Below are 26025 nucleotides of genomic sequence, written 5' to 3'. Positions count from 1 at the left end.
TTGACCCTTTTAACCACTGCACCACAAAAGCTTAGGAATGCTTGAGTACTAGCAAATTTGGTTCTCGTGGCATTTGCCAGTGATGATCAGGCAGCCCATTAATTGATACACTGTTCAGTTGTTTACAGCTTGTTCATTTGCACGAAAAGGCTATTTGTAGCCATCAAAAGCAGCCTCCCAACTGATGACATTTCTCATCTTCCACTAGGGCAATTTTGCTTTGTATCCAGCTAAGGTTTTTGGATGATGGGGGATCTGGTGGAGCTCCCTGCTGATCAGCTGGAAGACAAGGTCTTCTGATAGTCCATCCTGGAATCTTTTCTGCCTCTTGGTCTTAATGCGATGTAGAGAATTTTTTTGGGGGGGGGAGGGATGGAGGGGGTGATCAGAACCCAACTAATTTCTCTTCTTCTGCCCTAAACTGGTAGCTTGGGCTTCAGAGAAGATGAAAGAAACAAACTCTTTCTCTTCTCCCTTTTGCAACCTCACTGTGTAACTATTTTGCTGAGGAAGATCAGAACCTGACTCTCCGCTGATTCCCCCTATCAGCTGTGAGTTGGACTCTGACAAACAGGAAGCTGCCAACTTATTCAGCAGCTGTTTGAATTGCTCAAAGCTAGCCTGAGCAAGAATATCAAACAGGATAAGTTTGACTTTGGAAAAGTTTTTCTGGGAGGTTCGTAGCATCCCTACAATGGCTTTGATACCACAGGGCTGCATGACCATAGAGTGCTAATTTCAGCAAAATGTGAAGGAATGTGGATTGCCGTGTCTTGGAAGTGAAGGACCTCCATAGTTGGAGGTTCTACAAATTGTCCTTTGAATCTGTCATTGCGCAACAATTCTCACTGTGAAGACTGGAGAGATCAAAAAAAGTGACATTTCCTGGGTCATCTTTTTTCATCCTTTAGGGCTGTCAGTTGCCCTTTGCTCTTCTTTCATTTAGCTTGACTCACAGTTTCTTTTTTGTCACGTCTGTTCAAGTGTTTGAAAGTGGTCATTATCATTGCCTCTTATAATCTTTTATGTAAGACACGCACTTGCTCCTCTACCGTTCTGGACTAATTCAGATGGGGGTAAGCTTCTGACATCAGGAATCACAAAACTGAGAAACTCATAGGAGAACATTTTAACCTTCCAAAGTATTCAGTGGGTGAGCTCAGAGTTGCTGTTTTGTTGCAAAGGAACTTCATGAACAAAATGGAGAGGAAAATTGCTGAATTACAAATTATTATAAAACTTGAAACAAAACCTCCACAGGATTGAACAGGAGTATTGAATTTTTATCTCATTACATATACTAAACCCACTTTCACCAAGTATAGCTATATCCGCAGTATTTTAATGTATTTCTCTTTTAAAATAGCGTATCCGAAAAATGTTTTTTGTATCGACATACTCAAATAAGGGTCATTGGCTGTTTGACCTTATTACATATACTAATCCACTATTTTAATGCATTTTTTTTAAAATGGCAAACTAGAATGATGTTTTAATATGTGTGTTTAAATTAAGCCTCTGAGAATCTTATGCCCCCCTTTTAACTTAGAGCAGACTCTCATTTATTGCAGGATACTTAATGGACATCAGTCTGCTGTTCTGATGTTTATTACTGTTTTTGGTTTAGCCCAGTGGACACAGGCTGGCAGTCACTAGGCCCTGGCTTGTGATTCTTTTAATCTGCTAAGGGACATTTCCATGATTTTGCATGCTGATTCACTGCCCACTTTCTCTATATGTGGGACTGCTTGCCATTCCATCCTTCTGTCTGAAGAAGTGTGCTTAGAGCAAGGGAAGCTTACATTCTGAATAACACTTTGTTGGTCTAAAAGGTGCTACTTGACTCTGCTTTGTTCTACTGCTTCAGACCAACACGGCTGCCCACCTGGATCTATCTACAAGTGCAGAGTAGTTCTCCCCCACCCCCCAATATGGTGACGCCACCTGTGATCCAGAAAAAGAAAGTCCAGCATTCAGTTTCTTCCACATTTGAATTGGCTTTCTTTGTGTAACACATCACCCTGCCAAAACTCTTTGCTTTTTCAATGAGGACATGATTCGGCAGTCATCTAGCCATTTGACTTTCCGCTTTCCCCCATCCGTGACTGTGCTCTCAGAAAGAACGGAGTAGCTCTGAAATCAGAGATGCCTTTTGTGTGACTAATAAATTAAGCTGCTTGGAACTCGGCTAAACCAAATAGTCTCCTGTGTCAGGCTCCAAGAGAGCACGAGCCCTCGCTCTGGAAGGGTGACAAGCAGATGCATCTGCTCTTCCTTTGGACCTCTTTGTGCCAGGATGCTATCCTGCCTGTCAGCACTTGTCACCGCCGATGTTAATTGCAACAGTTGCTGTAACTCTTTAACAAATTAACAATGTCATCATGTGGTAGCAACAGTTTGGAGGGCATGTCACAGTGACCGGTCAGGATAAGATGATGGGAGCATATTTTTTTTTATACATGGGGAATTTTTCCTTGCTACATTGGTTTTACTATGGCGAGTCGACCAGAAAACACTGGGTTTCCCTCAATGGATTGAGAGCTATCACTTTTGCAGCTTATACCAAGGTGTTCCACTGATAAATATCCTTGGGAAAGATGGATGCATTGGAAAAGTTGCAGAAAAGGGCAACTAAAATTATTAAGAGGATGGAACACCCATGTTCCAGCTTGGTGTAGAGGTTGAGTGTGCAGACTCTTATCTGGGAGAACCGGGTTTTATTCCCCACTCCTCCACTTGCACCTTCTGGAATGGCCTTGGGTCAGCCATAGCTATCACAGGAGTTGTCCTTGAAAGGGCAGCTTCCGGGAGAGCCCTCTCAGTCCCACCCACCTCACAGGGTGTCTGTTGTGGGGGAGGGAGATAAAGGAGATTGTGAGCCACTCTGAGACTCTGGTGTTTTATACTGTTTCTGAACTGCAGAATCAGGGATTGGATGAAGCAGTGATGCTTCTCAGAATTGGAAAGTGAGAGGAAGCTGTTCCTCCCCATAAAATACAGGGTTTCCATTCTTGTGTCCATCACATCCTTTAAAAAAAAAAAACAGAAATACTTTGGTTGTTTTTCAGAGGATTTCCCCAAACCCCAGATCATAGTTCAGCCAGAAACGACGGTAGCTGTCCTGGGCAAGGACATCCGCTTCACCTGCTCAGCAGCCAGCAGTAGCAGTTCCCCCATGACCTTTGCATGGAAGAAGGACAATGAAATCCTGCACCATGTGGAGATGGAGAATTTTGCCCATGTCCGGGCCAGGGATGGCACGGTGATGGAATACACCACCGTTCTGCTCTTGCGCCATGTTGCTTTCAGCCACGAGGGACGCTACCAGTGCATCATCACCAATCACTTTGGTTCCACCTACTCTCAAAAAGCACAGCTGACTGTTAATGGTGAGTGAGAAGCAGAAAGATGGAAATGATAAAGAATGCTGGGCATTACTTAGGCTTTGGTCTTATATGCCTGCTTATGGAATGCACATCTACTTTTTTTCTACCCACAGAAAAGGGATAGGGCAATTTTCACCAATTTTTCCTCTTCCACTGCAGCATGCACACACCCCATTTTGATTTTCCAGGATGTTCCTGGGAATCTCCTGACACTCTCAACATGATTTTTTTTTGGGGGGGGGGGGCATAGATGCATGGGGTTTTTTGAGCAGGAATGCATAGGAATGCAGTTCTGGCTGACTTGCATCAGGGGGTGTGGCCTAATATGCAAATGAATTCATGCCCATGTGAAACAATGGTGACATCAGGGTTATGTGGCCTAATACGCAAATGAGTTCTGCTGGGCCTTTTCTACCAAAAAAGCTCTGCATAGATATATGCTGAGGGAGGGAAACAGTTGTTCTTTAGTACTGTTGTCTTCTCTCTGCATTAGACCCCAAGCCTTAGGAAAAGTTTTCATAACACTTTATTATTACAAACCATTTAAACAACATGTTTTCAGGTGTTGACCTGAAATAGACAGAAAATTCAAAGCAATATAAATCAGTATTTATGAAAGACAGGTCAACATGTTTTTGCGAATCACCTCTTTACTGTGAAGAGCACTCTTTCTGAGACTTATGTGCCCAGAAAGCATGGTTTTCTTTGTATAATGATTACATCCCTGAAGAATAGCTGAGGCATTTGGGACACCCTCCCCCCTTTTATCCTTTTTTTTAAGATTCTGCGTTTTGGGTCATTGTTTCTCTTGGTACCATCCTCCAACCTTCCTTGACTAGTTTTAACACATTTCTTTGGGAGGTTTTATATTTCACAAGAGCAGGAAACACTTCAATGGGATGGTGTTGTCTTGTGGTTAGAGAGTGTCAAACTAGGATCTGGGAGGCCCTGCTTGGAATCCCAGGAAAGCTCACGGGCTGATTGTGGGCTAATTTAGTCTCTTTCTCAGCCTAACTTACCTCACAAGAGTTATTGCTGTGAGGATAAACTGGAGTTTATGCAGCAGCCATGTGCTCCCAGGTCAGGGGGTGTGGCCTAATATGCAGATGAGCTCCAGCTGGGTTTTTTTCTACACCCCCCCACTCCCTAAAGTACAATGGCTTCATCCGAGACATCTTTTCATGGTCATTCTCTCTTGTGCTTCACAGTGTTGCCATCATTCACCAAAACGCCCCACGACATTGCAGCCCGGACAGGGACAACAGCCCGGTTGGAGTGTGCTGCTGGTGGCCACCCTCTTCCACAAATTGCCTGGCAGAAAGATGGTGGCACTGACTTCCCAGCAGCTCGTGAGCGTCGGATGCATGTTATGCCTGATGATGATGTCTTCTTCATCACCGATGTGAAGATAGAAGACATGGGTGTTTACAGCTGCACTGCTCAGAACTCTGCTGGTTCAGTGTCTGCAAATGCTACGCTGACCGTGCTAGGTAAGGGAATTAGCTTACATTGAAAGTAAAGTGCAGACTGAGCCCATGTCCCAGTGTACATGGCATTGACATAGCTGGTCAGTATCCTACATTCCCTCTCAGTGGAGAACAGGTGATTGACAAGAGTCTAATTCCCAGGTGTTGTGTGTTGCTTCCAACTTACAGCGACCTTATGAATTAAGGTCCTTCCAAACATCCTCTTGTTAACAGCCTTGCTCAGGTCTTACACACTGAGGGGCATGACTTCATTTATAGAGTCAATCCATATCATCTGGGTTTGATTCCCCACTCCTCTACATAAAGCCAGCTGGGTGACCTTGGGTCATTCAGTTTTCTCAGAACCCTCTCAGACACACCCACCTCACAGGGTGTATGTTGTGAGGAGAGGAGGGAAAATGACTGTAAGCCACTCTCAGACTCCTTCAGTAGGGATGGGCATGAACTGAGAAATGAACTATGTTTCGAGCACAAACCAGGCCAGTTCGCGGTTCATTTGGTCGTGTCATTCCCAAACCAAAAAACAAACCACATTTTTGTCCATGGTGGTTCATTTGGTTTGTTTTTATCGGTTCTCCAGACAGGCTGGTACCAGTTCAGTCAATTCCAAGGCAATGCTGGGAATTGTACAAATAACAACTGAGCTTTCAGTCTTCATCCTGCAAAGTGAAAGCAGCAAAATGGTGGTCTTGCAGTGTAAAGCGACAGGAAGCCCACTTCCACACATCACCTGGCTGAAGGGTGACCAGCCTCTGATAGTCACTGAAAGACATCATTTCACCCCTGGTGACCAACTGCTTATCATCTGGAATGTAATGATGGGAAATAGAAACACCACAAGCATTTGTACATAGCTTGACTGGCAGCTCTGGGAGCCAACCACATAGCTCCCATTCTGATCTATGGGAGCAGATTTTTACCAGTATAATATCACACCCTGACTCAGCTGCTTTCACTTTCCAGGACGAAGAGAGAAAGCTCAGTTGTTATTTGTTGCATGGCTGATTAGGCTGTTAGATTACTCAGCAATATCCTAAACTTTGGCTAGATTGACATATGATATCTGGCTTCTTGCAGAGACACCAAGCTTAGTTCACCCACTGGAAAATCATGTCGTATCTGTGGGCGAAACGGTGGTCTTGCAGTGTAAAGCAACAGGAAGCCCACCTCCACGCATCACCTGGCTGAAGGGTGACCAGCCTCTGATAGTCACTGAAAGGCATCATTTCACCCCTGGTGACCAGCTGCTTATTGTCTGGAATGTAATGATGGAGGATGATGGGAAATACACTTGTGAAATATCGAACACCGTCGGAACTGAGCGGGCACACAGCCAAGTTAGTGTGCTGTCAACACTTGGCTGCCGGAAGGATGGGACCACAGTTGGGATCATCATCATTGCGGTTGTGTGCAGCATTGTATTGACTTCCCTGGTCTGGGTATGCATAATATATCAGACCAGAAAGAAGAGCGAAGAATACAGTGTCACAAACACAGGTAGGCTACAGAGCCTTTTTGAGTAACAGAACTCAGATCTAGAGGGATTCTTTTCTGGTGCCATTTGGGGCTTAAAAAACAGAGTGGATGTTTGTGTTACATTCATTTTATGCATGAAGTTTGGGGGAAAGACAGCAGAGCCAAAGAGCCATAACATGTAAAAAGTTCAGACCTAATCAATAAAAATAGTGAGTTAGAACCAATAATGGTGGGGGAATCCCAGATTTGTTGAAATTCAAGCATGCTGCATAATTCAGACAGTACATCACCTTTTCCCCTGTCTTTTCAGATGAGACCATTGTACCACCTGATGTGCCAAGCTATCTGTCCTCCCAAGGAACATTGTCAGACAGACAGGAAGCAGTGGTCCGTGTGGAAAATGGCCAACAGCCCAACGGGCATATACAAAGCAATGGTATGGCTTAGAAATTTTCTCTTTCTTTGGTGGTCATCAGGTCACAGCCAACTTAAGGTGATCATGTAGGGCTTTCAAGAGATGAGCAGAGGTGATTTGCCATTGTCTACCTCTGTGTAGCAATCCTGGACTTCCTTGGTGGTCACCTATCCAAGTACTAACCAAGGCTGACCTGCTCAGCTTCCAAGATTTGATGAGTTTGGGCTAACCTGGGCCAATGAAACTGTGTAACTTTTGCTTAAGGGATTGAAAGTCCAACAGAACATAAATCATACTGGACAGGAAGTGGATTTTTAAATCATCCCCTATCTCATAAATCCTGCACATGGTATCAAGGACATACTAGTTCAATTATGACTTCCTGAGTAGATATTCTTTGAGTACAATTGTTTTTGCAATAGAGTCATCAAAACCCATGGATGTGGCAAGGCCAGTGATGTCATAATTCTGAGACCCAAAATGGCAATTCTGGATTTTCCCACACTGTGGAAATTAACCTGAAGAGCCTAGTGGAATCTATAGAGGAAAAAGAATCCAATTCCTTGGAATTGTTTGTGGAGCGGAACACATCAGCTCCACCTATGGGAACTTATCAGGAGGCTTTTTAAAAGGTTACTCTGGGAGTAAATATATGTGCCTCATTTTAATAGATGAAGTTAACTCTACAAATGTTCTAGAAAACACTCAAACCTAGCAAGAAGCAGGAGACGCTATGGATGCTGGGGAGCATTTTCAGTCCCACTTGCAACACTCACCTGAGATCTCCTGGATGTGTCTTGCATTGCTGATGGCCATATGGTCTTAATTATGTGCAGATTAGATGCCCACATCAAGAATAGAGTCAGAACCAGCAAGCATGGAATGGTTATGCTCTCTTCTCTTATTGCTTATCGTCTTCACATAGCCATCTTTCGTTCACATGCATAAATAGTGTGCAGTCACAACCAGCAAATTATGCGTTTTAAAAGTAGGATTCTACCAAGGTATTCACTTATAATGAAATCAATACTTTGTGAAATGTGGATGGGACAAGAATACAATAGATTAGATCCCACAAGTGGGATAGCCTGCCCTACCCATAGTTTTTGAGGAATACATATCTAAGGAACTATCTACTATTCTAATTATCCTTATTGGAGTGAAATGTCCTTGCCCATGTGTCCCAGTAGCTGCAAGAGCCCTCTTGATGTATTTTGTCTTCATAGCCTTGTAAAGGGGCCTTTCCTTCAATGCCTCCATTCTAGACCTTAGATAAATTAAAATAGTTGTTCTTCATGACATAATGGCCTTTTGTTGTTTGTGCTGTGACCCCTTCATAAGGCTCCAGGGTGCAGCAATTTATCTGGGTCCACTGTTTGGGAACTGCTGCTTGCAGGGCTAGATTAAAGAGAATAGGACCTTTGTCAGACAGCCAACTCACCACACACAGAACGGCCACACAGACCAGCAGAGGCACTTCTGTCATCTGCAGTATGCAACAATGCATGTATGCACAGGCCTTCCACAATTCTGCCTTCACCTCCGTTTCCCATTGAGGACTCTATAACAAAATTTTGCTGATAAATGTTTCTGGTGAATGTAGGTATGCATCAGAGTTTATTTTAGGCGTTGGGACTGAATTATCTGGTTGCATTAATGACCTTGCAGGTATTTGCCAGACCAACACAGAGAAGAGTCCAGTGGTTGATGATGCTCCCCCTTTTACTTATCGACAACCAAAGCTATGCCTAGGATATAATAAAGAAGCTTGGAAAGCAGATGACATGGCTAATGGGATGCTTCTTACAGACAAGAAAGGTACAGAACAAAGGAATTATTTGTATCCATACACATTTTTTTAAAAAAAAATACCAGAGAATTGAGGTGGCCTTTTAAAAATCTGCAGAAAAATGTGTTTTATCCATTAGTGTGGCTTTTAGGTTATATTTCCTCTGCACTGTTATTGATGAGCAGCATAATACAAACAGTTGCAAAAAGCCACCTCCTGTGTTAGTCCAAAAAAGTCAAGAGAACAGTCAAGGCTGGGGAGTTTCCCTGTAGAGCCAGGCCTAGAGCCTCATGCTTCTGCCTGGATCTTGTCCCTTTTAGGAGAGTGTAGATAACCTCTCCTGCAATTGTGACCTGGAGTGCTTCCTCATATCAAATGAGTTTCATTTGGCAAGAAAAGCCAACATTGGACTTTCTGGAACCCTTCCAAAGTTTGCAATCTACCGCAAAATGGAGTTTGTTCTGCAGTTACCCATTGCTGCGATTAACTGTTAATGAATTGCGGCATATAAAAGAAATTAAAACATTGAACGCATGCGCTGCAGAAGGCAGAGCCTGGCTACAATTTGAAGCAAGGAAATGGTGGCAGGGATGGGGGTGCCTTAACCATATCCCAACTTACTAGCTTTCCCCTGCAACATTCTCCCTCTTACACACAGGCATCTAGAGTGCTAACAGAGGGACTGTGCAGCAAGAGGTTGGAAGTGCAGCAGGCAAGGGAAGGATTAAGCACCACTTTCCCCCTGCTGTTTCCCCACTTCCAGTTGCAAAACTGCTTCACAGTTGTAAAGCAGAGACACAGGTCCCTAACCCAGAACACCGACAAATTCTTATTCTACCCTCTTGTGTTTTGTTATTAAAATTCTGCATTAATATAAAACAAATTCTGCAGCAAAAAAAAAAGTTGGATTCTGTGACCTGCAGAAATTACACAATCTTAAGTAATTGCATGATTTATTTACATCTTACTTAGGCAAGGTGAAATATGGAGTACTGGAGCCCCACACCTTACTGACATTCCTGTTGTGTTACCACAGCCAAAGAGCCCCTCCCCTTATATCAGTGCCTTATAGCCATAGGGACTGAAGTTTCTTTGTTTTTAGTAATGAAAGTTGAGTGTTTTGGGTTTTGTATTCAGCCTTGACTGCACTGAAGAATGGAAAGACTACTGCGAGCTCTGAGAAAATGAATTAGCCCACAAAACTGGCTAACATGGCTATTTTGTCAGTTCATCATTTACCCCCTCTGTGCCTCTCTCTTTACCCCAGGGTACGGCTTGCCAGTTGTGTGCACTGATTGCAGTGGGAGCACGGATAGCACGAGTGTCACCATTTATCCCAAGGATCCAGATGGTTTTACTACGGCTGTAGAAAACAGGAATCCAAATCCATCCAGTAGCGAGGACTCCAAGAGGCATGACAACAGCATGCCTGCTGCTAACTTTCAAAGTCCTCCAAAGTGCAATGGGAGTGTAAGCAACAGCAAGTCAGACATCAGAGGGACCATCTACCCCAGTAATCATGACAGAATGCCAGCCACTAGCCCAAGTAAGCAGGTTCAAGTGGAGATGAAAGATATATGTGTGTGCATGGGGGGTGGGGGGTGGATCTCTCTACCATTCCCATGTGTTCATACATCGACTTTAGGATAGGGAGGGATGTAGGTTGTTAGAGAAGCACTCTGTGAACATGCATTAGATGCTTCCACAGAAAGTCTTGAAGAAAAAACCCTGTGTCTGGAAAATAGAATCAAGCTTGATGCTTGTTTTAGGGAGGGGTTCTTTGGCAATATTTGTTTGGGGTAGGCTTACTCCCCCGCCCCGACCACCAGTGGGAGATGGGGGGTAGCGTTGCCAGCTTCAGAGTGGTAAACTCTTGGAGATTTGGGAATGGAGCCAGGGGAGGACAGGGACCTCAGGGGGGGTACAATGCCTTAACAGTCCACACTCCAAAGCAGCCATTCACTCCAGAGGAATTATCCCTGTAGTCTGGAGAGATACAATTCTAGGGGATCCCCAGGACACACCTGAAGGCTGGTATTACTAGGGGAGAAAGGGGGCTACATGCATGTGTTGTTTTGTCCTGCAGCGGTGGAGGAACAGTCAGGGCAGGGCTGAACCCAGTTTGCCCATCTCAGGGTGCCATTCTTACAGTATTTTTACTTGGGCATTTATTATTGGAGCCAGTGTTATTGTGTTTGGGGGATCTGTCTTGTTTTTGGTTTGGGGAATTTGGAGTTGTTCGAATAAAAAAAAAAGAAAATATGTCATAAAAGTGTTTTATTTCTGAGCGCTCTCCAACAGTCCCCATTAGGCAAATTACAAAGATACTCAGACATTTTCCTGTTAAAATGTTGTCAGCCGCCCTGAGCTGCCTAGGCGGGGAGGGCGGGATACAAATAAAATTTATTATTATTATTATTATTAATTTTGAGGGGAAAAACAACAATCCTTGCCTTAAAATTTCATGATACACATTTAGAAGTGAAATACAAGGCATTTTTTTTCCACTCAAAGAGAAAAATATTTCACAGGGTATTTTTTTCCCCATTGGTCCCCCAAATATCCCTGTATTTCCCCACTGGAGAAAATAAAGTCTTCAAAATAACAGGGGAAATCATTTTCCCAGTGAAATCTTCCTGTCTCCCCCCACGGACTTCACATCTCTAGCGATACTGGGATGCATTTGCTCTTGAGGCAGGCATGGGAAGTCCTTCCAGTCCAGACTTGGGGAAGACCCTGCATCAAGTTTGTCTTGAGGGACAGTGCTGGTTCCCAGGGGGTTATGGTCCCATTAGTGGGTTCAGACTTTAGTACTTGCCCAATCCTTCTTTCCTCTGGCAGTAGACATGGATGAAAATAGTGACACTTGGTTGGTTGCCACTTTGCTTTCTATTGTTGCCGTGACCAGAAGAGATAATGAATGGTGGGGTTTTGGAAGCATACTGCTCTGGGTGACTGCTACCTTCGGTCTCTAAAATCTACATGCCATTTGCTTGCAGGTTCTTCACAACCTTTAACAAAGGCTTTTGAGCCTCAGAGCTTACCGTCACCTTCTGAAGGCCCAGTCAGGCTTCTAACAGGGACTGCTGAACTATCGCAGACATTACTTGCAGCGGAAGCGAAACAAACTCCTCTCAATGGACATTTACCAAGGTCACGTGACTCCCTTCACGAGTTAAGCCACTGAAGATCACAATGGACAGAGAAAACTGCTCCAGGCAAATAAACAGAACATACTTATATACCTACAGATTTCTTTGCACAGAATATCTAAGCTACTTCTACCTCAAGTTCTCCACTGACAGCCTCTCAATAGGAAAATAAAAAATTAAGAGAAAATAAAATGAGGTATAAGAAGCAAGCTTGTGCGGGGGGAACAAAGCCCTTTCCAAGCAGTGCCCACTTGTACATAGTTTGAAAACTTCCATGAGAAATATCAGACGTTCACACATTGGCTTGCATAGAAAGCACAGAAATGCAAAAAAAAAGTTATTGTGTAAAGTGGGGGGAAAGTGTATTTGGTAAATTTGTACATAAGAGTTTTCATATATATAAATCTATATATATATATATTATATATATCTTCTAACAGAGTTATTTTATTCCTTGGTGCATGATCGAATGGAGTGAAATTGTTCAACATTGACTCTACATTGTTTTCTCGCTATACTGTTTTTCATGTCTCCCTCCTTACCTCCCCCATTTTCCCCTCCCAAGAGTAATCATTCTGGTGCCTTAAGTGGAACATCAAGGTCAGGCCCATATTTTAATGGAGCAGCCCTCGCTGGCGGAAAAAAATCCCTTTTTGTAGCAAATACCAAATCGGTTGGCTCCTTCAGTTATAGATGTCCAGCAGTGTTGCACTTGACATTTAAAACTGAGATCGTCTATTGTTTCAGCATTACTAGGCAGCGATGATACAGACTGTCATTAGAGCAACTCAAATGAAAGTTTCTTGAAATGAATAGGAAGTGTACAAAAGCTGTGCATAGTTCCTGTCCAAGACAATGGATCTTTTGACAGGTGACGGCAGAGGGGAAGCTGGCAAATCCTTTTTAATGGCAGAACCCATGACTCCTGTCATACATGGTGGCATATACATACATATATGTATATCCAGTTGACTTTAAATTTTTAGATGAACAGACTCTAGATCCACAGAATATCTGGTGTGCAGGATCACAAGTTTGTTCATTGCACTAGTGAAGATTCATGCATCCCAGTGGAACGGCATTAAAATATTAGTTGTTTTTTAATGGAGAAAGAAATCTCTTTGAATTTTGTACAGTCTTTCTATTTAAAGTTCTATTTAAAGTCCAGGAATTAAGAACAACAATTCATAGGCTGTAACCACACTAGGCTACTGGTTTTATTTTTATAGTGTTTTCAGAGTTGTCATCTAAAGCACTACTTAAAAGCAAGCAGACAAACGAAGAATGAACATGCACAGGAAGAACTGTTTTACTTAAAACAGAACGTTTTATTTTACTTTATAGAAGTGCTGCTTCTCTTGATGTTTGATACCTGTGTAACAAAAATATATCATTTTTTGCCCTATTTTGTAGTTCAGGGTTGTTGCATTTAAGTCACAATATGCATGGGGGAGGGATTTCTTTCTCTCTCTCTCTCTCTTTTAAAAAAGCCACGATTAAAGGCCACTTTTAGAAAACAATGCTGAAGAGCAAGGGCAAAACCCCCTGTTTTTTACTATGCTAGACTAGTATAGTAAGCTCCCATAACCATCAAAGCACTAGAACTCTTCGGAAACTCTCGCTGGGATGTAACATGAGACTGAACAACCAATGGGACACCTTGAGGTTGGCTTTGTAGGCATTTTAACCAAGTTGTGATCTGTCAAATATGAAGGGTAAAAGTTCTTCCTTACAGCATCCTTTTTCCTGAACAACTTGCACCCTATTAGTAAACCTCCTTACTGAAGGATCCAGAGGAGTTAGCCCTGTTGGTCTGTTGCTGCAAAATAGTAAGAGTCCAGTAGCACCTTGAAGACTAACAAATTTTATTGTAGCAGAAGCTTTCAAGGAACATGAGAGAAGCACGTGTTTTTCTCGGAAGCATATGCTACAATAAAATGTGTTAGTCTTCAAGGTGCTACTGGATTCTTTGCTAATTTCCTGAAGGAGGTCACATACATAACCCAGTACTCCTCCCAGAATCAGGCTGCAACCAGCTGTGGGGGGAGGGGGTCTGCCACCTGCAATTTATCCTGAAGGCTTGATGGGTAAGGGACACTTCAATAGGAAAACTGATCTCACACCCCTTTTCCTCTTGATAGGACTGTTGATTCATTTCATAAAACAGTTTGTCTATCCCTACCCCAGAGGACAGGAGACATGGGGTTGTAGAACAAGGACATTAAACCAGTGTGCGTTTGGGGGTGGGGGGGGGACGACATCTAACCAAAACCTAAGACAAAAATTTGCCATTGAGTTTTTAGCAGAAGCTGGCCTTTATGAAGCAATGCATAATCGGGCAAGCTGCCTATCTCTTATCCCTTCTGGATGGTTGAGAACACTTGCACTTTGTGGTAGGTGGCTAATTTTGTGACGTGCCAACTGATAGCTATTGAGTGATTTCATTTTCTTTTAAGCAGCCATTTTTTCTTCCTGAGTTTGAAAGATAAAGGGGAGGCAAACAAGTCAAGGTTGGTTCATCGGACATGAGTACAAAGAAACAAGGGGTGGGTGGGAAGTATCACCATTGGAAAGACTGAACATACTTGCCACATTTTAACAGTTTGGACAAAATATATTGTATTTTTTGATACGGTTAGCTGTTTAAATAATGTTACTTCCACTAAATATGTGAATCTGCTGCTTCTGAGAGGCAATGTGAAAGGAAGTATTACTTTTGTGTACAAAGTTATTTATTTATTAGAAATTTTTGGTACAATGTTGTACATTGAGAAGTACATTGTAAAAAAAATTGGAAGTGTCTAACAAACAGCATTGAAGTGTCTTTAATAAAGGTCCATTTATAATATCACTGCAGTTTTTGTCTTTATTGAGACCTCCATTTTTTTTTCTTTTAGAAGAGAGAAAAAGAAAACGGATGTTACTGTATCATTTAGGATCTCCAAGATCCCTCTAAATATCAATGTTGTAAGAAGTTTGAGAAGACATGTTCTGTGTCTGCGCTCCATGAAATATGACATTCTCTCCCATTCCTCCACCAGACAACTTGCACTAATTGGCCAAAGCAACTGAAGTCTCTGGTCTGTGCCATTTCCCCACTACTACCAATGCCATGAGTCATCTAGTTCAGATGACATTTAGGCATATGAAACGCTATTCAGTGTCCAAAGCTGAGTTCCTCCTTCCTGGCTTGTGAGAACCAGTTCTTGTACAGACCTTCCATTCTTGGATCATGATGCTTTAACTTCACTTCTGCCTCAGTATCTGCCCTCAGGGCTTGATGGCTGCTTGAAGAGCTTGCTTGGCCTTACCTCTCAGCCATCACCTAGTCCTGGGTACCCATCATCTCACAGAAGTTTCAATACAGGCGGGACTTTCCCATACACAGAAAATGCAGTACCTTCCCACTCAACAAAAGGCTGATGCATTGGGTGGGGGGCGACTGCTGGGATCAGAATGGGAAAGGGTTTATAAACGTCCTGACCTCTGTAGACAGGAATATAGGAAATAGGCATTCAAATCCACTCACAATACAAAAAGTCCTAGCTGCCCAAATGAAATGAATTGGCAGTAAATTTAAAACTGACAAAAGGAAATAATTTTCCATTTGAGAATTCACAGCCTCCAAATTTTTTGTTTCAGTTGTCCCTTTCTTCTTTGAAGGTCTGCTCCCAATAATCAGAAATCCAATTTGCCCTGAACTGGATGACCCAGGCTTGCCTCATCTTATCCAAAGAATGGTACACTCCTATCTGGGATGGTTGTCCTCTTCCACCGAGCACGCAGCTTCTGGAGGGACGCACATGGAGCGGTGAGGGAGATAGAGGACATCCGCCTAGCCAGCCAGATCAGCCAAATCAACCCTGGCTATCAATGGGGTGACAGATGTTGCAGCCAGATCGCTCTCAACATCCTGCCTCATCTTGTCAGATCTTGGAAGCTAAACCGGGGAGGGACGGTGGCTCAGTGGTAGAGCATCTGCTTGGGAAGCAGAAGGTCCCAGGTTCAATCCCCGGCATCTCCAAAAAAAGGTCCAGGCAAATAGGTGTGGAAAACCTCAGCTTGAGACCCTGGAGAGCCGCTGCCAGTCTGAGAAGACAATACTGACTTTGATGGACTAAAGGTCTGATTCAGTATAAGGCATCTTCATATATTCATGTGACCCTGATTCATGTTTGGATGGGAGACCACCACGGAAGCCCAGGGTTGCTCCAGTGGCATGCAATGACAAACCACTTTTGTTCACCTCTCACTTGGAAAATTGTATGGGGTTGCTGTAAGTCAGCTGTGACTTCATGGCACTCTCCACCACCACAGACAGCTTGCTGTGCCACTTTGAAACTTGCGGGTATACACAGGAAGCGGCACCCTCCACAGCAGTTTCCACCAAACTGTCATTTGCCTGCTCTACTATAAAAGGACTGTGAATGTCGTCCTCTTTGGTCGCCAAGTCACAGATGAGCCCGCCGTCACTTAATCCGTTCCTCACTCGCCGTCTACAGTCGCTGTTCTCATGTTCTGGGATTTCTGTGCTGCTTTAGAGAAAAGGGGTGGAAAGAAACGAAAGAGCCGGGCTTTGTTTCTTTTTCATAGGCAACTTTGTTAGACAGTAAAATAATGCAACATTGTACTTTTACTGGAGAAATCTGAGTCTAATTAAAAAAGGCAGCCTTGCTTATCCAAGCAAGAATGCTTGCTATGCACCTGCAGGTATGAACAGTGGTCTAAACTTTCCAAACGGGGTTCAGACAAGAAACAAATAGCTCAAACCCCCCCCCCCTCCTTTTTCATATATCAAGAGAGAAGAAGACCCACCGTCTCTTCTGTCTGGCTTTTTTTAGAGCGCAGCAGGCCTGCAGTTGTGTCCAGTCTTCCTGAGCGCCAACACTGAGCTGTCACAAAATAAAAGGGAGCTTCTTTTTGGTACAGCCACGTCCTGCCTGCTGCGTCCCTTTTGCTTGCACATCTTTCCCCCCTAAATGAGTTCTAATAATAATAATGCCTTTCAGGCACAAGGCTGGATTCCATAAAATGGGCTGTTTGCCCCCCAAATATTGCCTTTCTTGGCACGCGCCTTCCAATGAGCTCACTGCTAGCACAGGGGTTTCCATACAGAGACATTTTATATTAGGGGAAACAGAATTATGGGTTTCCTTTTTCTTTCTTTCTTTTTGTGAACAGTGCGAATACAGTCCAGGCCGTTGAACAGCTGCTGAGCCACAGGAGGCTGGGGTGGGGTGGGGTGGGGGAGGAATTGAGGGAAAGCAAGAGAGGAGCTTCATGAATGTGTGTTTTCTTGGGGAGGAGGGGAAAAAAATATGCAGCTCCTCAGCAGTTCATGCTGAGCCCCAGGGCCAGCTCACAAGAGCAAACAGCGTATCTTGTCATACGTCCCAAGGAAAATGAAGCCTCCAAGACTGATGGCCGACATCCGAGGGACCACGCCTGCAAACAGCCTGAAAAGGGCAGAAGGATAAAGAGAATTATTTCACCTCTTCTAGAAAGCTGCAGCCAAAGACAGGAGTGCTTTGATAAAACACACACACACACAATTGTATCCAATCAGAAAACCAAGACAGCTGTTGTAATTATCAGATCATTTCCAGATTGGATTACTGTCACGCCTAGTGGTTAGTGCTGGTTGGTTAAACAAGAGTCCAATTTTCTGAATGGACTATAAAGCTATTTGCGCAAACACTGTTCTTCAAATTTAGTTGCTCTATGCATCTCATTTGAAAATTACTTTTGCACATTATGTTGCTTCACTCAGCTGCCAAAGCATTACAATTGATCAAGGAACTACTTTGGCACTTTAAATCACTTTATTGGAACAGTGTCTGTGAGACTGAGATCACATGGAGCATCTACATGAATCAGAGATTGGAACTGTGTCTGATATTAATATTGTGGATGTTTGCAAAGACTTATGTGGGACATCTATTTGTAATTACTGTTCACTTGGTATAAACTATGATGGCATATTTATAACCTATTGTTCCATGGTACTGATTTCTACTGATTACCTCCTGGAGGTTGGCAACCCTACATCTCAAATTGTTCATACAGGGCTGCCAGCTCCAGGCAGGAAAAGACCTGGAGATTTTGGGGGTGGAGCCTGAGGAAGGTGGACTTTGGAAAGTGAACTCTATAGCATTATATCCCATTGAAGTCCCTCTCCAAAGTGGCCATTTTCTCCAGGTGAACTAATCTCTATGGCTTGGAAACCAGTTGTAATCCTAGGAGATCTCCCACCACCCCCTGGAGATTCTAGTCATGTTTACTCTGAATTCCCACTGATTTTAGTGTTATTTATTTCCCAAATGTGTTTAAGACTGTATGGCAACCACGCACCACAAATGTTCAGAGGGTAAAATGAGCAAGGAAGAACCATACTATGCAAGCTGCTGAATTCCTCAGAAATGTCCTAGACCAGCGTTTCCCATTTGCAGGGTCGCAACCCAGTACTGGGCCATGGAAGCCTCAATACTGGTTCACCAGGGGTGGCCCGACAGCCCCCTCCCCTCTCTATTTATCTTCAGCGCTGCATGCTCCAGCCCCTGCCCCCCACGCCGCCACCTGCAGCACTCAGAGAGCACTACAGACACTGCATGCTGGCCAGAAGCCCTCCCTTGTCTCTCTCTGATGTTTGGAAACATCAGAGAGGGCGGGGAAAGCTCCTGGCCAGCACGCAGTCTCTATATCGCTCCCTGAGTGTTCTCTGCCCGAACCACGGCAAAGGAACCGAGCCATGGAGGGGAAAAGTTTGGGAAACCCTGTACTAAACATTGTACTCTATGCATTACTGTTTTTGGAAATGTCTTGAGGGGGAAATGATCCAAAATGTGGTGACTCAGTTGGTAATACAGACTCCGCAATTTGAGCATATCATGCCTATATAATGGTTTTCAGCTTGCTTCTGAACACAAATCGTATATTGATTTTTAAAGGTCAAACTGTTTGGGGCTGAGATACTTCAAGGACTGCCCACATAACAAGGCCTTCTTGGTGGTGAGAGGAAAGGTCCCCTGTGCAAGCACCAGTCATTTCCGACTCCGGGGTGACATTGCTTTCACAGCGTTTTCACAGCAGACTTTTTACTGGGTGGTTTGCCATTGCCTTCCCCAGTCATCTACACTTTCCCCCTCACAAGCTGGGTACTAATTTTACCAACCTCGGAAGGATGGAAGGCTGAGTCAACCTCGAGTTGGCTACCTGAACCCAGCTTCCACCAGGGATTGAACTCAGGTTGTGAGCAGAGCTTAGAACTGCAGTACTGCAGCTTTTAACACTCTGCGCCATGAGGCTCTTCTTGGTGGTGAGAGAGAGGCTGCTAAATTCCCTCCCTATTCTGCTAAGGCCATTCTACATGTTTCGGTTTTTAATGAGTTGGGTCCAAGAAACCAGGCTCCAACTTGAGTTCCCCACAGCCACATAGCAGCTATGGGAAATGGCTTTTTAAAAACAAAGGAGAGAACAAATTGGCCCATTGAGGTGCCATTGAGGGAGGAAGGGCTCCTGCCTTTCCCCCTCCAACCAATTTTCCATGCTGAATCAGCTTGGGAAGGGGAGCTATTTCACTGTTTTTGGTATTCCGTGTGCACAGGTGGAGCAGCAAAAACGGAAATAACTCCCCCTTCCTGGTGCTGTTTGCATGGGAAACCACCTGGGAGGAGAGTGAGGAGCCCCTCTTCCCCAGCAATGGTTCTCTGAGCCCATTTGGGCTCTCCTTGATCTTCTAAAAGCCATTCCCTGTAGCTGCTGCATAGCTGCAGGGAAGAAGAGTTCGGTTGGGTGCAACTTGGCTACAACACTGAACATGGAGTTTGGCCAATGGAGTTTGCGTTATTGGTGGTGGGTCTTTGGAAACCTGATGACAACTCTGTAATAGGCACTGATAAGTTCTCTCTCTTCCTCATTGCACTAGGTCAGATTTCGGACTCAGCAAGAGTCTTTGCTGCCCTCGTTGTCTGCTGCAATGATCTTCCCTTCAGGACCGTGGCAGGCAGATGGAAATGTTTTATGGTTTCTCTAGACAGCAATTCACTCTATTACAGTAATTATAGCTTTAAAGTCAGGCAATTTGTTACAAGGCATGTACTGACAGAACATTCCATGGGCAGATCTTGTGGCAGAACACCATTGTTCTCCACAGAAATGCAGCCTTCTTCCATTAGAGTTGATTGAGACAACCTGCTGGATAAAGGCCATAACCTCCAACTGGCATCTAACCTTTGCTTCCACTGACTAAAGATAAGTAAGGTCTCTTGTACACTGCCCACAAATTAAACCGGTGACCAAGTCATGCCAATGAAGCTAGACCACCAAGGCTCTACTTGCTTGTGGTTTTTTCCAGCCATGAAGTAAGACAGGAGTCCAATGGCACTTTGAAGACTAACAAAATTTCTTCCAGAATAAACTTTTGTGAGCCAGAGCCCACTTCATCAAATGCAATGGAGTTCAAACCCATCAGGCTGATTTAAATGTATATACAACAGAAAAGTTGGCTTAGGAGGGATATTATGAAGAGGCCAGTTCAAAACAAGACCCAATCTAAAGAGCAATCGGTTTGTAAGAACGTATGCAAGATACTTGCAAATGTTTTTAGACAGGTAAAATGTAAAATCTAGTGTAGGAGGAAGTGAGACAAGCAGATATAATAAGAAGTTACAAAAGAGCAGCTGAAGAGGTATACTGTGTAAGGAACAAAATATCCAAGGTATTAACACCTGCAGAAACACAGGTGATTATTAAACATTGAGGGTGGGGTACATTATCTTGAATGTGTTAATGAATTCTAATTCCGCAATTTAGCATTCAGCTCTCCCTTTGGTTCCTTTGTAAGAGAATGATAACTCTTCAGTCATGGGTTAACTATCGACACTTCTCAGATAGAACAGGATATCTAATAGTCATAAAGGGACCCAGATTTGGATTGTGCTACAGCATGGGATGAAGCTTGAACCTGTTCCCCCTTCTCCACACCATTTCCCAAACAGAAATTATCCCATGTCAGCAGCAGAAAGGCTGCCTTTTCCCTCTACCATGGCTCATACAATAGGGACAAATCTGGAGGGGTGATTTCTATCTAGGAAGCAAAACTACGGGGAAGAGGAAGGGATAAGTGGGCACCATAGCAGAAATTCTATTCCCCCCCAGGTGGCTCCTCCCATATTTAAGATATCATTCCTGTAATAGAAAATTTGAATCTTACAACTAGATTCTAGTCATGTTTACTCTGAATTCCCACTGATTTTAATGTGATTTATTTCCAAACGTGTTTAGGACTGTAGCCGTTTAACAGGTCAGTTTCATTATCTATCTCAGCCAGAATCCTGTCTATAGTTCTGGCCAAGTTCCAAAAGGCTTCAGTTAAACAGAATGAAATGCATTAAGATCACGGGGAACTCCATGATCCAACTTCCTACAGTTTAATACCTAGCAATTTCTTTGGCAAGAATCTTGGTTACAGCCTTTTGATACTTGGGCATTCCCCCTCCTTTGTCTTGAGTTTTGGTTTCAGTTGTACTTTTGGCAATTGGCACAGGCAGCAGAGAAAAATAGGCAACTGTCAAAATGGCAAAATCACACAGTTGTATCTGTGAAGCCTGACAAGATGGGAATGGCTGTAAAATGCAGTAAGTAGAATCACAATGATTAATACACAAATAGAAACATAGAACTGGAAGGGACCTCAAGGCTCATCTAGTCCAACCCCTTGTGCAACACAGGAAATTCACAACTACCCCCCTCCTCCAATGACCCCTGCTTTATGCCCAGAGGAAGGCAAAAAAAAAAACCTCTTCAGGATCTCTGGGCCTTTTGTGACCCCCAAGTGGCAATTGTTAATACTCTGGGGCATGTAAGAAAGGGCCACAAGAGCCAAGCACTGGTTCATCCCATCCCACCCACCCTCTCATGATCTGCCTAAATTCAAAGAATCTGCATTGTTGTCAGATGGACATCTAGCCTTTGCTTAAAAACCTCCAAGGAAGGACAACCCACCACCACACAAGGAAGTCTGTTCCACTGAGGAACTGCTCTAACTATCAGGAAGGTTCTTCCTAATACAGACCAAAAACTCTTTTAACTTAATTCCAATCCATTAGTTCTGGTCTGACCTTCTGGGGCAACAGAAACCAACTCTGCTCCATCTTCTGTACGAAAGCCCATCAAGTATTTAAAAATGGCTATCATATCATTTCTCAGTCATCTCCTCCCCAGGCAAATTAGAACCAGATTCTTTAACCTTTCCTCACAGAACTTGGTCTCCAGATCCCTCACCACCTTTATTGCCCTCCTCTGGACACATTCCAGTTTGTCAATATCCTTCCTGAGAGCCAGTTTGGTGTAGTGGTTAGCAGCGGGGATTCAAATTTGGGAGGATTGTGTTTGATCTCCAACTCCTCCACATGCACTTGCTGGTGTGCCTTGAGTCAGTCACAACTTCTTTCAGAGCTGTTCTCAAGAACAGTTCTCAAAAGAGCTCTCCGAACTCCATCTATCTCACAGGGTGGCTGTTATGGGAAGGGCAAGGGGAAGGAGACTGTAAGCCACTCTGAGCCTCTGAGTGAAAGGCAGGGTATAAATCCAATCTCTTCTTCTCAAGCTGTGGTGCCCAAAACTGAACACAATACTCCAAGAAAGGTATAGCTAGACCAGAGTGAAGCAATACCATCACATTGTGTGATCTGCAGACTGAATTATACTGTGGAGAACATGACGTTGCAACTTGAAGCGCTTGATAAAAAAGATGTTATGGTTACCATATTCTCCTTAAAGCAGGAAATCAGTCTGCTGGTAGAGTTGATACAAAACAGGGTGGAAACTTTTATTTTGAAATACAGCAAAACTGAAGATCTACTTGAGCGAGGTGGTAAAGAGACCCCAGTGATGTCTACAGAGTCAAGAGAAGTGGATAATAAAGATCCATTGGGAAAGGAGCCAAAAGAAATCAAAATGGAGACATTGTACATAGTTACAAAGAGGAGGCGGAAATCAAGACTGATAAAAGTTTTTACAGGAGGAAGTGACGGCATGGAGGTCTCATCACTTTTAGCAAAACGGATGAATGTGCCAAAGGGAGAAGAGGCAGACTTCATCAAGAAGATCAAGACTTGGAAAGCTTTCAAAAAGAAGGGATTATAAACTGCTTCTCTTTTACGTAATTGGTCAACATTGAATTAATAAAAGGAAACTGGCATGCGACTTTGAAATGACAAGCGAGACTTTTAGAATCTGGATGTTTCTCTTCGGTTGTTATTTTCATCTATGGATTGTATATTTTTAAAGCTGAACAGAGCAATTTAATAGAGAGTGGGTTATAGAGATGGTATGATTTCTTCCATAAGCAAAAATAAATGTGTGGATGAGGCTATTATTGCTTATCTAACTTGTTTTTCTTAGAGTAATATGCAAATAGGAGTTATAGTCTCCAAAGGTTTTTAAAGAATCTTAAATATTCAAAATTTGGGTCAATTTATAATAAGGTATATAATATATATAATTTGGGTCAATTTATAATAAGGTAGATAATATAGATATTTTATATTTTTAAAGATCTGCTCCTGATATTTTTGATTTGAGAATCTGTTTATATTGAAATAGAGAAAGTATTGTGTTTTCTGTTTTTCTTCTTTCTCTTCTGCTAGAAATAATGAAGTTAGTATTAAGGATAAAGAAATCATATTTATCTTTTCTGCTTACATTTACTCTCAACATTGTCAAATTAACTAATTAGTTCTTATTTTTAATATTGCTAAAGTTAACCAGTTAGTTCTCTATTGTGGTTGCTTTTTCTTATTCTGCCTTTCTTGTTTGTATGTACTGAAGATGAACAGCTTGAATTTATATTATAAGCAATAGAACAGTAAAAAGTATATAATAAGATTGTAGAATTTAATGGTTATATTGGGTTAAGATTCAAAGACTTGCAGGTAGAAAGAATTTGGTGTTATGCTTTGAGGTAGAAATGTAACTGATATTTGCTGCTTTTTTCTGTCTATCTTGTCCTACCCCCCTTTTTATTCTTTTTTTTTTTTGCTTCTGTATCCCTGTTCATCTTATTCATCTTTTTTATACCCAAACTTAATAAAAATTTGAAATTGTAATATTACATTGCGTGATCTGGACACTATACTTCTGTTGATGATGCAACCCAAAATCTCATTTGCCTTTTTAGTTACCACATCACACTGCTGACTCATATTCAATGTATGATCTACTAAACCCCTAGATCCTTTTCACATGTCCTACTGCCAAGACAAATCTCCCCCATCCTCTAATTATGCTTTTGATTTCTCCTACCTAAACTTTACATTTATCCTACACCCATTTTCCCCTTTGCATGATATTACTTGAATAGTGGCTCCATTCTGATTCCCACTCCCAAAATTCAAGAACATAATATAATATCAAACTGTCTAAATCCATCAAGCCATCTCCACCACCATCACCACAGCCCAGCTAGCCAACCCCCAGAAAGTTCTGTCCTCATAGCAACCCAATGGGACATATTTGTCCGGCTGTGCCATTCGGAGCTTAATCAGAGAAAGTTCTTTTACCGGCTGTCAGTATTTTTAAAAAAACATTTAGGAATGATCAATCTGGAGAAGAAGAGATTGGGTAGGGAGGATATGAATGCTCTCTTTTATTTCAAAGAGGAGGGCAGGGAGCTGTTCCTATTGGCAGCAAAGGACAGGACTCATAATAATGGGTTAAAATTACAGGCAGAAAGATATTGGCTGGATATTAGGTTTTGTGGTGTGTATGTTTTTTTTTTAAACAGTAAGAGTAGTTCAGCAGTTGAATTGGCTTCCTAGGGAGGTAGTGAGCTGCCTCTCACTGGCAGTTTCAAGCAGCAGCTGGTCAAACACTTGCCAGGGATGCTCTAGGCTTATCCTGCACTGAGCAGAAGGTTGGACTAGATGGTCCATATGGCCCCTTCCAGCTCTATGGTTTTATGATTCATCTTTGTTAAGCAAAGTAGTTTTTTAAAAGCAAAAAAGCCACAGGCCCAGGAATTATCATTCAGTTCCCACCCCCCTTCCACCAATTCTTACCCAGGTATCCCTTGGGTTTTCCACACTCCATACAGAGCTGGCAGTACGTTCCCAGTTGCATTTCTAGAGCCAGCCTGGAATAGAATAGAAGAAAGAAGAGGTGTGTATGAAGCTGCTTCCTACTACGTCTGACCATTGCTGAATCTGAACCCCCTACTGTCTATTCTCTGGCAATACCTCTCTTGTCTTAGGCAAAGGTCTTAATCAGCTCTGCCACCTGAGATTCTTTAACAGCAAGTGATTGAATGTGAGAACATATATACATGCAAGCATATGCTCTACCATGAACTGCAGGTCCACAGATACCGGGAAACTACTGTTCTCCTTATTACGCTATTAGAAGACAACCATAAGTATTTTGGGGGGAAACATATCCAGTCCGGAGCAACATTTGGCAAGAAAGCATTCAGTCTAACAGTTATCTAGCATCTATAAAATCAGAAAAGTGGAGGGGGGGGGGGTTGAACAGTTTCAAATGTCTTTCTGAATTGGCTGGTTCAGTTTTCATTCTCCTCCTTCATTTCTCCATAATTTTGACATCTGTTGTGATTTTAAAAGGATCTGTGTGTTGCAACTGGGTTTAACTTTGCAATTTAACCAGCTTAAATTTTCACTACTGTAATTATGTGTTAGTCACTGTGTTAATTCTTTACATCGAAAAGCAAGTTAAGAGTATGTTAATAAGTGAATGATACTATTTCAAGATGTGGGAAGGCTCCCATGACTGTTTAAAGTCATTTACTGAATGAATAAGATAGGTGTCTGGCTTCCTGGCACATTTTTTTTAAACTTCAGGGTTCCAATTGGCATCTAGATTGTCACAATGTAGCACACTTTCTCTACAAGGAGAAGAAGAATGCAGATTGATACCCCACCCTTCTTTCTGAATCAGAGACTCAGAGTGGCTTACAATCTCCTATATCTTTTCCCCCCACAACAGACACCCTGTGAGGTGGGTGGGGATGAGAGGGCTTTCACAGCAGCTGCTCTTTCAAGGACAACTCCTCAATAGCTATGGCTAACCCAAGGTCATTCCAGCAGGTGCAAGTGGAGGAGTGGGGAATCAAACCCGGTTCTCCCAGATAAGAGTCCGCACACTTAACCACTACACCAAACTGGCTCTAATGAAGAACCACCTGGCTCAGAGAAAGGAATGCTGCAACTGAGTTAGGAAGATCTATGTTTAAATCAGTTTAATATGCAACTTATCACTAAAAACCATTCTGCTGGAAGACCCGTCAGCAGCAAAAATAGTGCTGATT

At 42.9% G+C, this 26025-nt stretch overlaps 2 protein-coding genes across 7 annotated transcripts in view; one reads left to right on the top strand and one right to left on the bottom strand.

The window, feature by feature from the left end:
• Positions 1–14553, top strand: part of LRIG1 (leucine rich repeats and immunoglobulin like domains 1) — a 200040-nt gene extending 185487 nt beyond the window's left edge. Inside the window, exons 13-19 of one of the 2 annotated variants that reach the window (XM_060239502.1) lie at positions 3069–3389; positions 4595–4876; positions 5951–6370; positions 6660–6785; positions 8433–8582; positions 9821–10099; positions 11553–14553. In XM_060239502.1, the coding sequence (XP_060095485.1) occupies positions 3069–3389; positions 4595–4876; positions 5951–6370; positions 6660–6785; positions 8433–8582; positions 9821–10099; positions 11553–11740 (1766 nt within the window). In that variant the 3' untranslated portion in view covers positions 11741–14553. The remainder of the gene's footprint in view (positions 1–3068; positions 3390–4594; positions 4877–5950; positions 6371–6659; positions 6786–8432; positions 8583–9820; positions 10100–11552) is intronic. The other variant, XM_060239503.1, reaches the window with a different exon arrangement.
• A 1727-nt stretch (positions 14554–16280) lies between these two features.
• Positions 16281–26025, bottom strand: part of SLC25A26 (solute carrier family 25 member 26) — a 174417-nt gene continuing 164672 nt past the window's right edge. For 4 of the 5 annotated variants that reach the window (XM_060239496.1, XM_060239497.1, XM_060239498.1 and 1 more), the window contains 2 exons: positions 24764–24837; positions 16281–17161 (listed from right to left, as the gene is read on the bottom strand). In XM_060239496.1, the coding sequence (XP_060095479.1) occupies positions 17065–17161; positions 24764–24837 (171 nt within the window). In that variant the 3' untranslated portion in view covers positions 16281–17064. The remainder of the gene's footprint in view (positions 17162–24763; positions 24838–26025) is intronic. The other variant, XM_060239500.1, reaches the window with a different exon arrangement.

The sequence above is a fragment of the Heteronotia binoei genome, chromosome 5 (assembly GCF_032191835.1).
Source record: "Heteronotia binoei isolate CCM8104 ecotype False Entrance Well chromosome 5, APGP_CSIRO_Hbin_v1, whole genome shotgun sequence".
NCBI classification, from domain to species: domain Eukaryota; kingdom Metazoa; phylum Chordata; class Lepidosauria; order Squamata; family Gekkonidae; genus Heteronotia; species Heteronotia binoei.
Note: the sequence above shows the minus strand (reverse complement) of the source record. Positions and strands in the feature narration are given on the sequence as shown.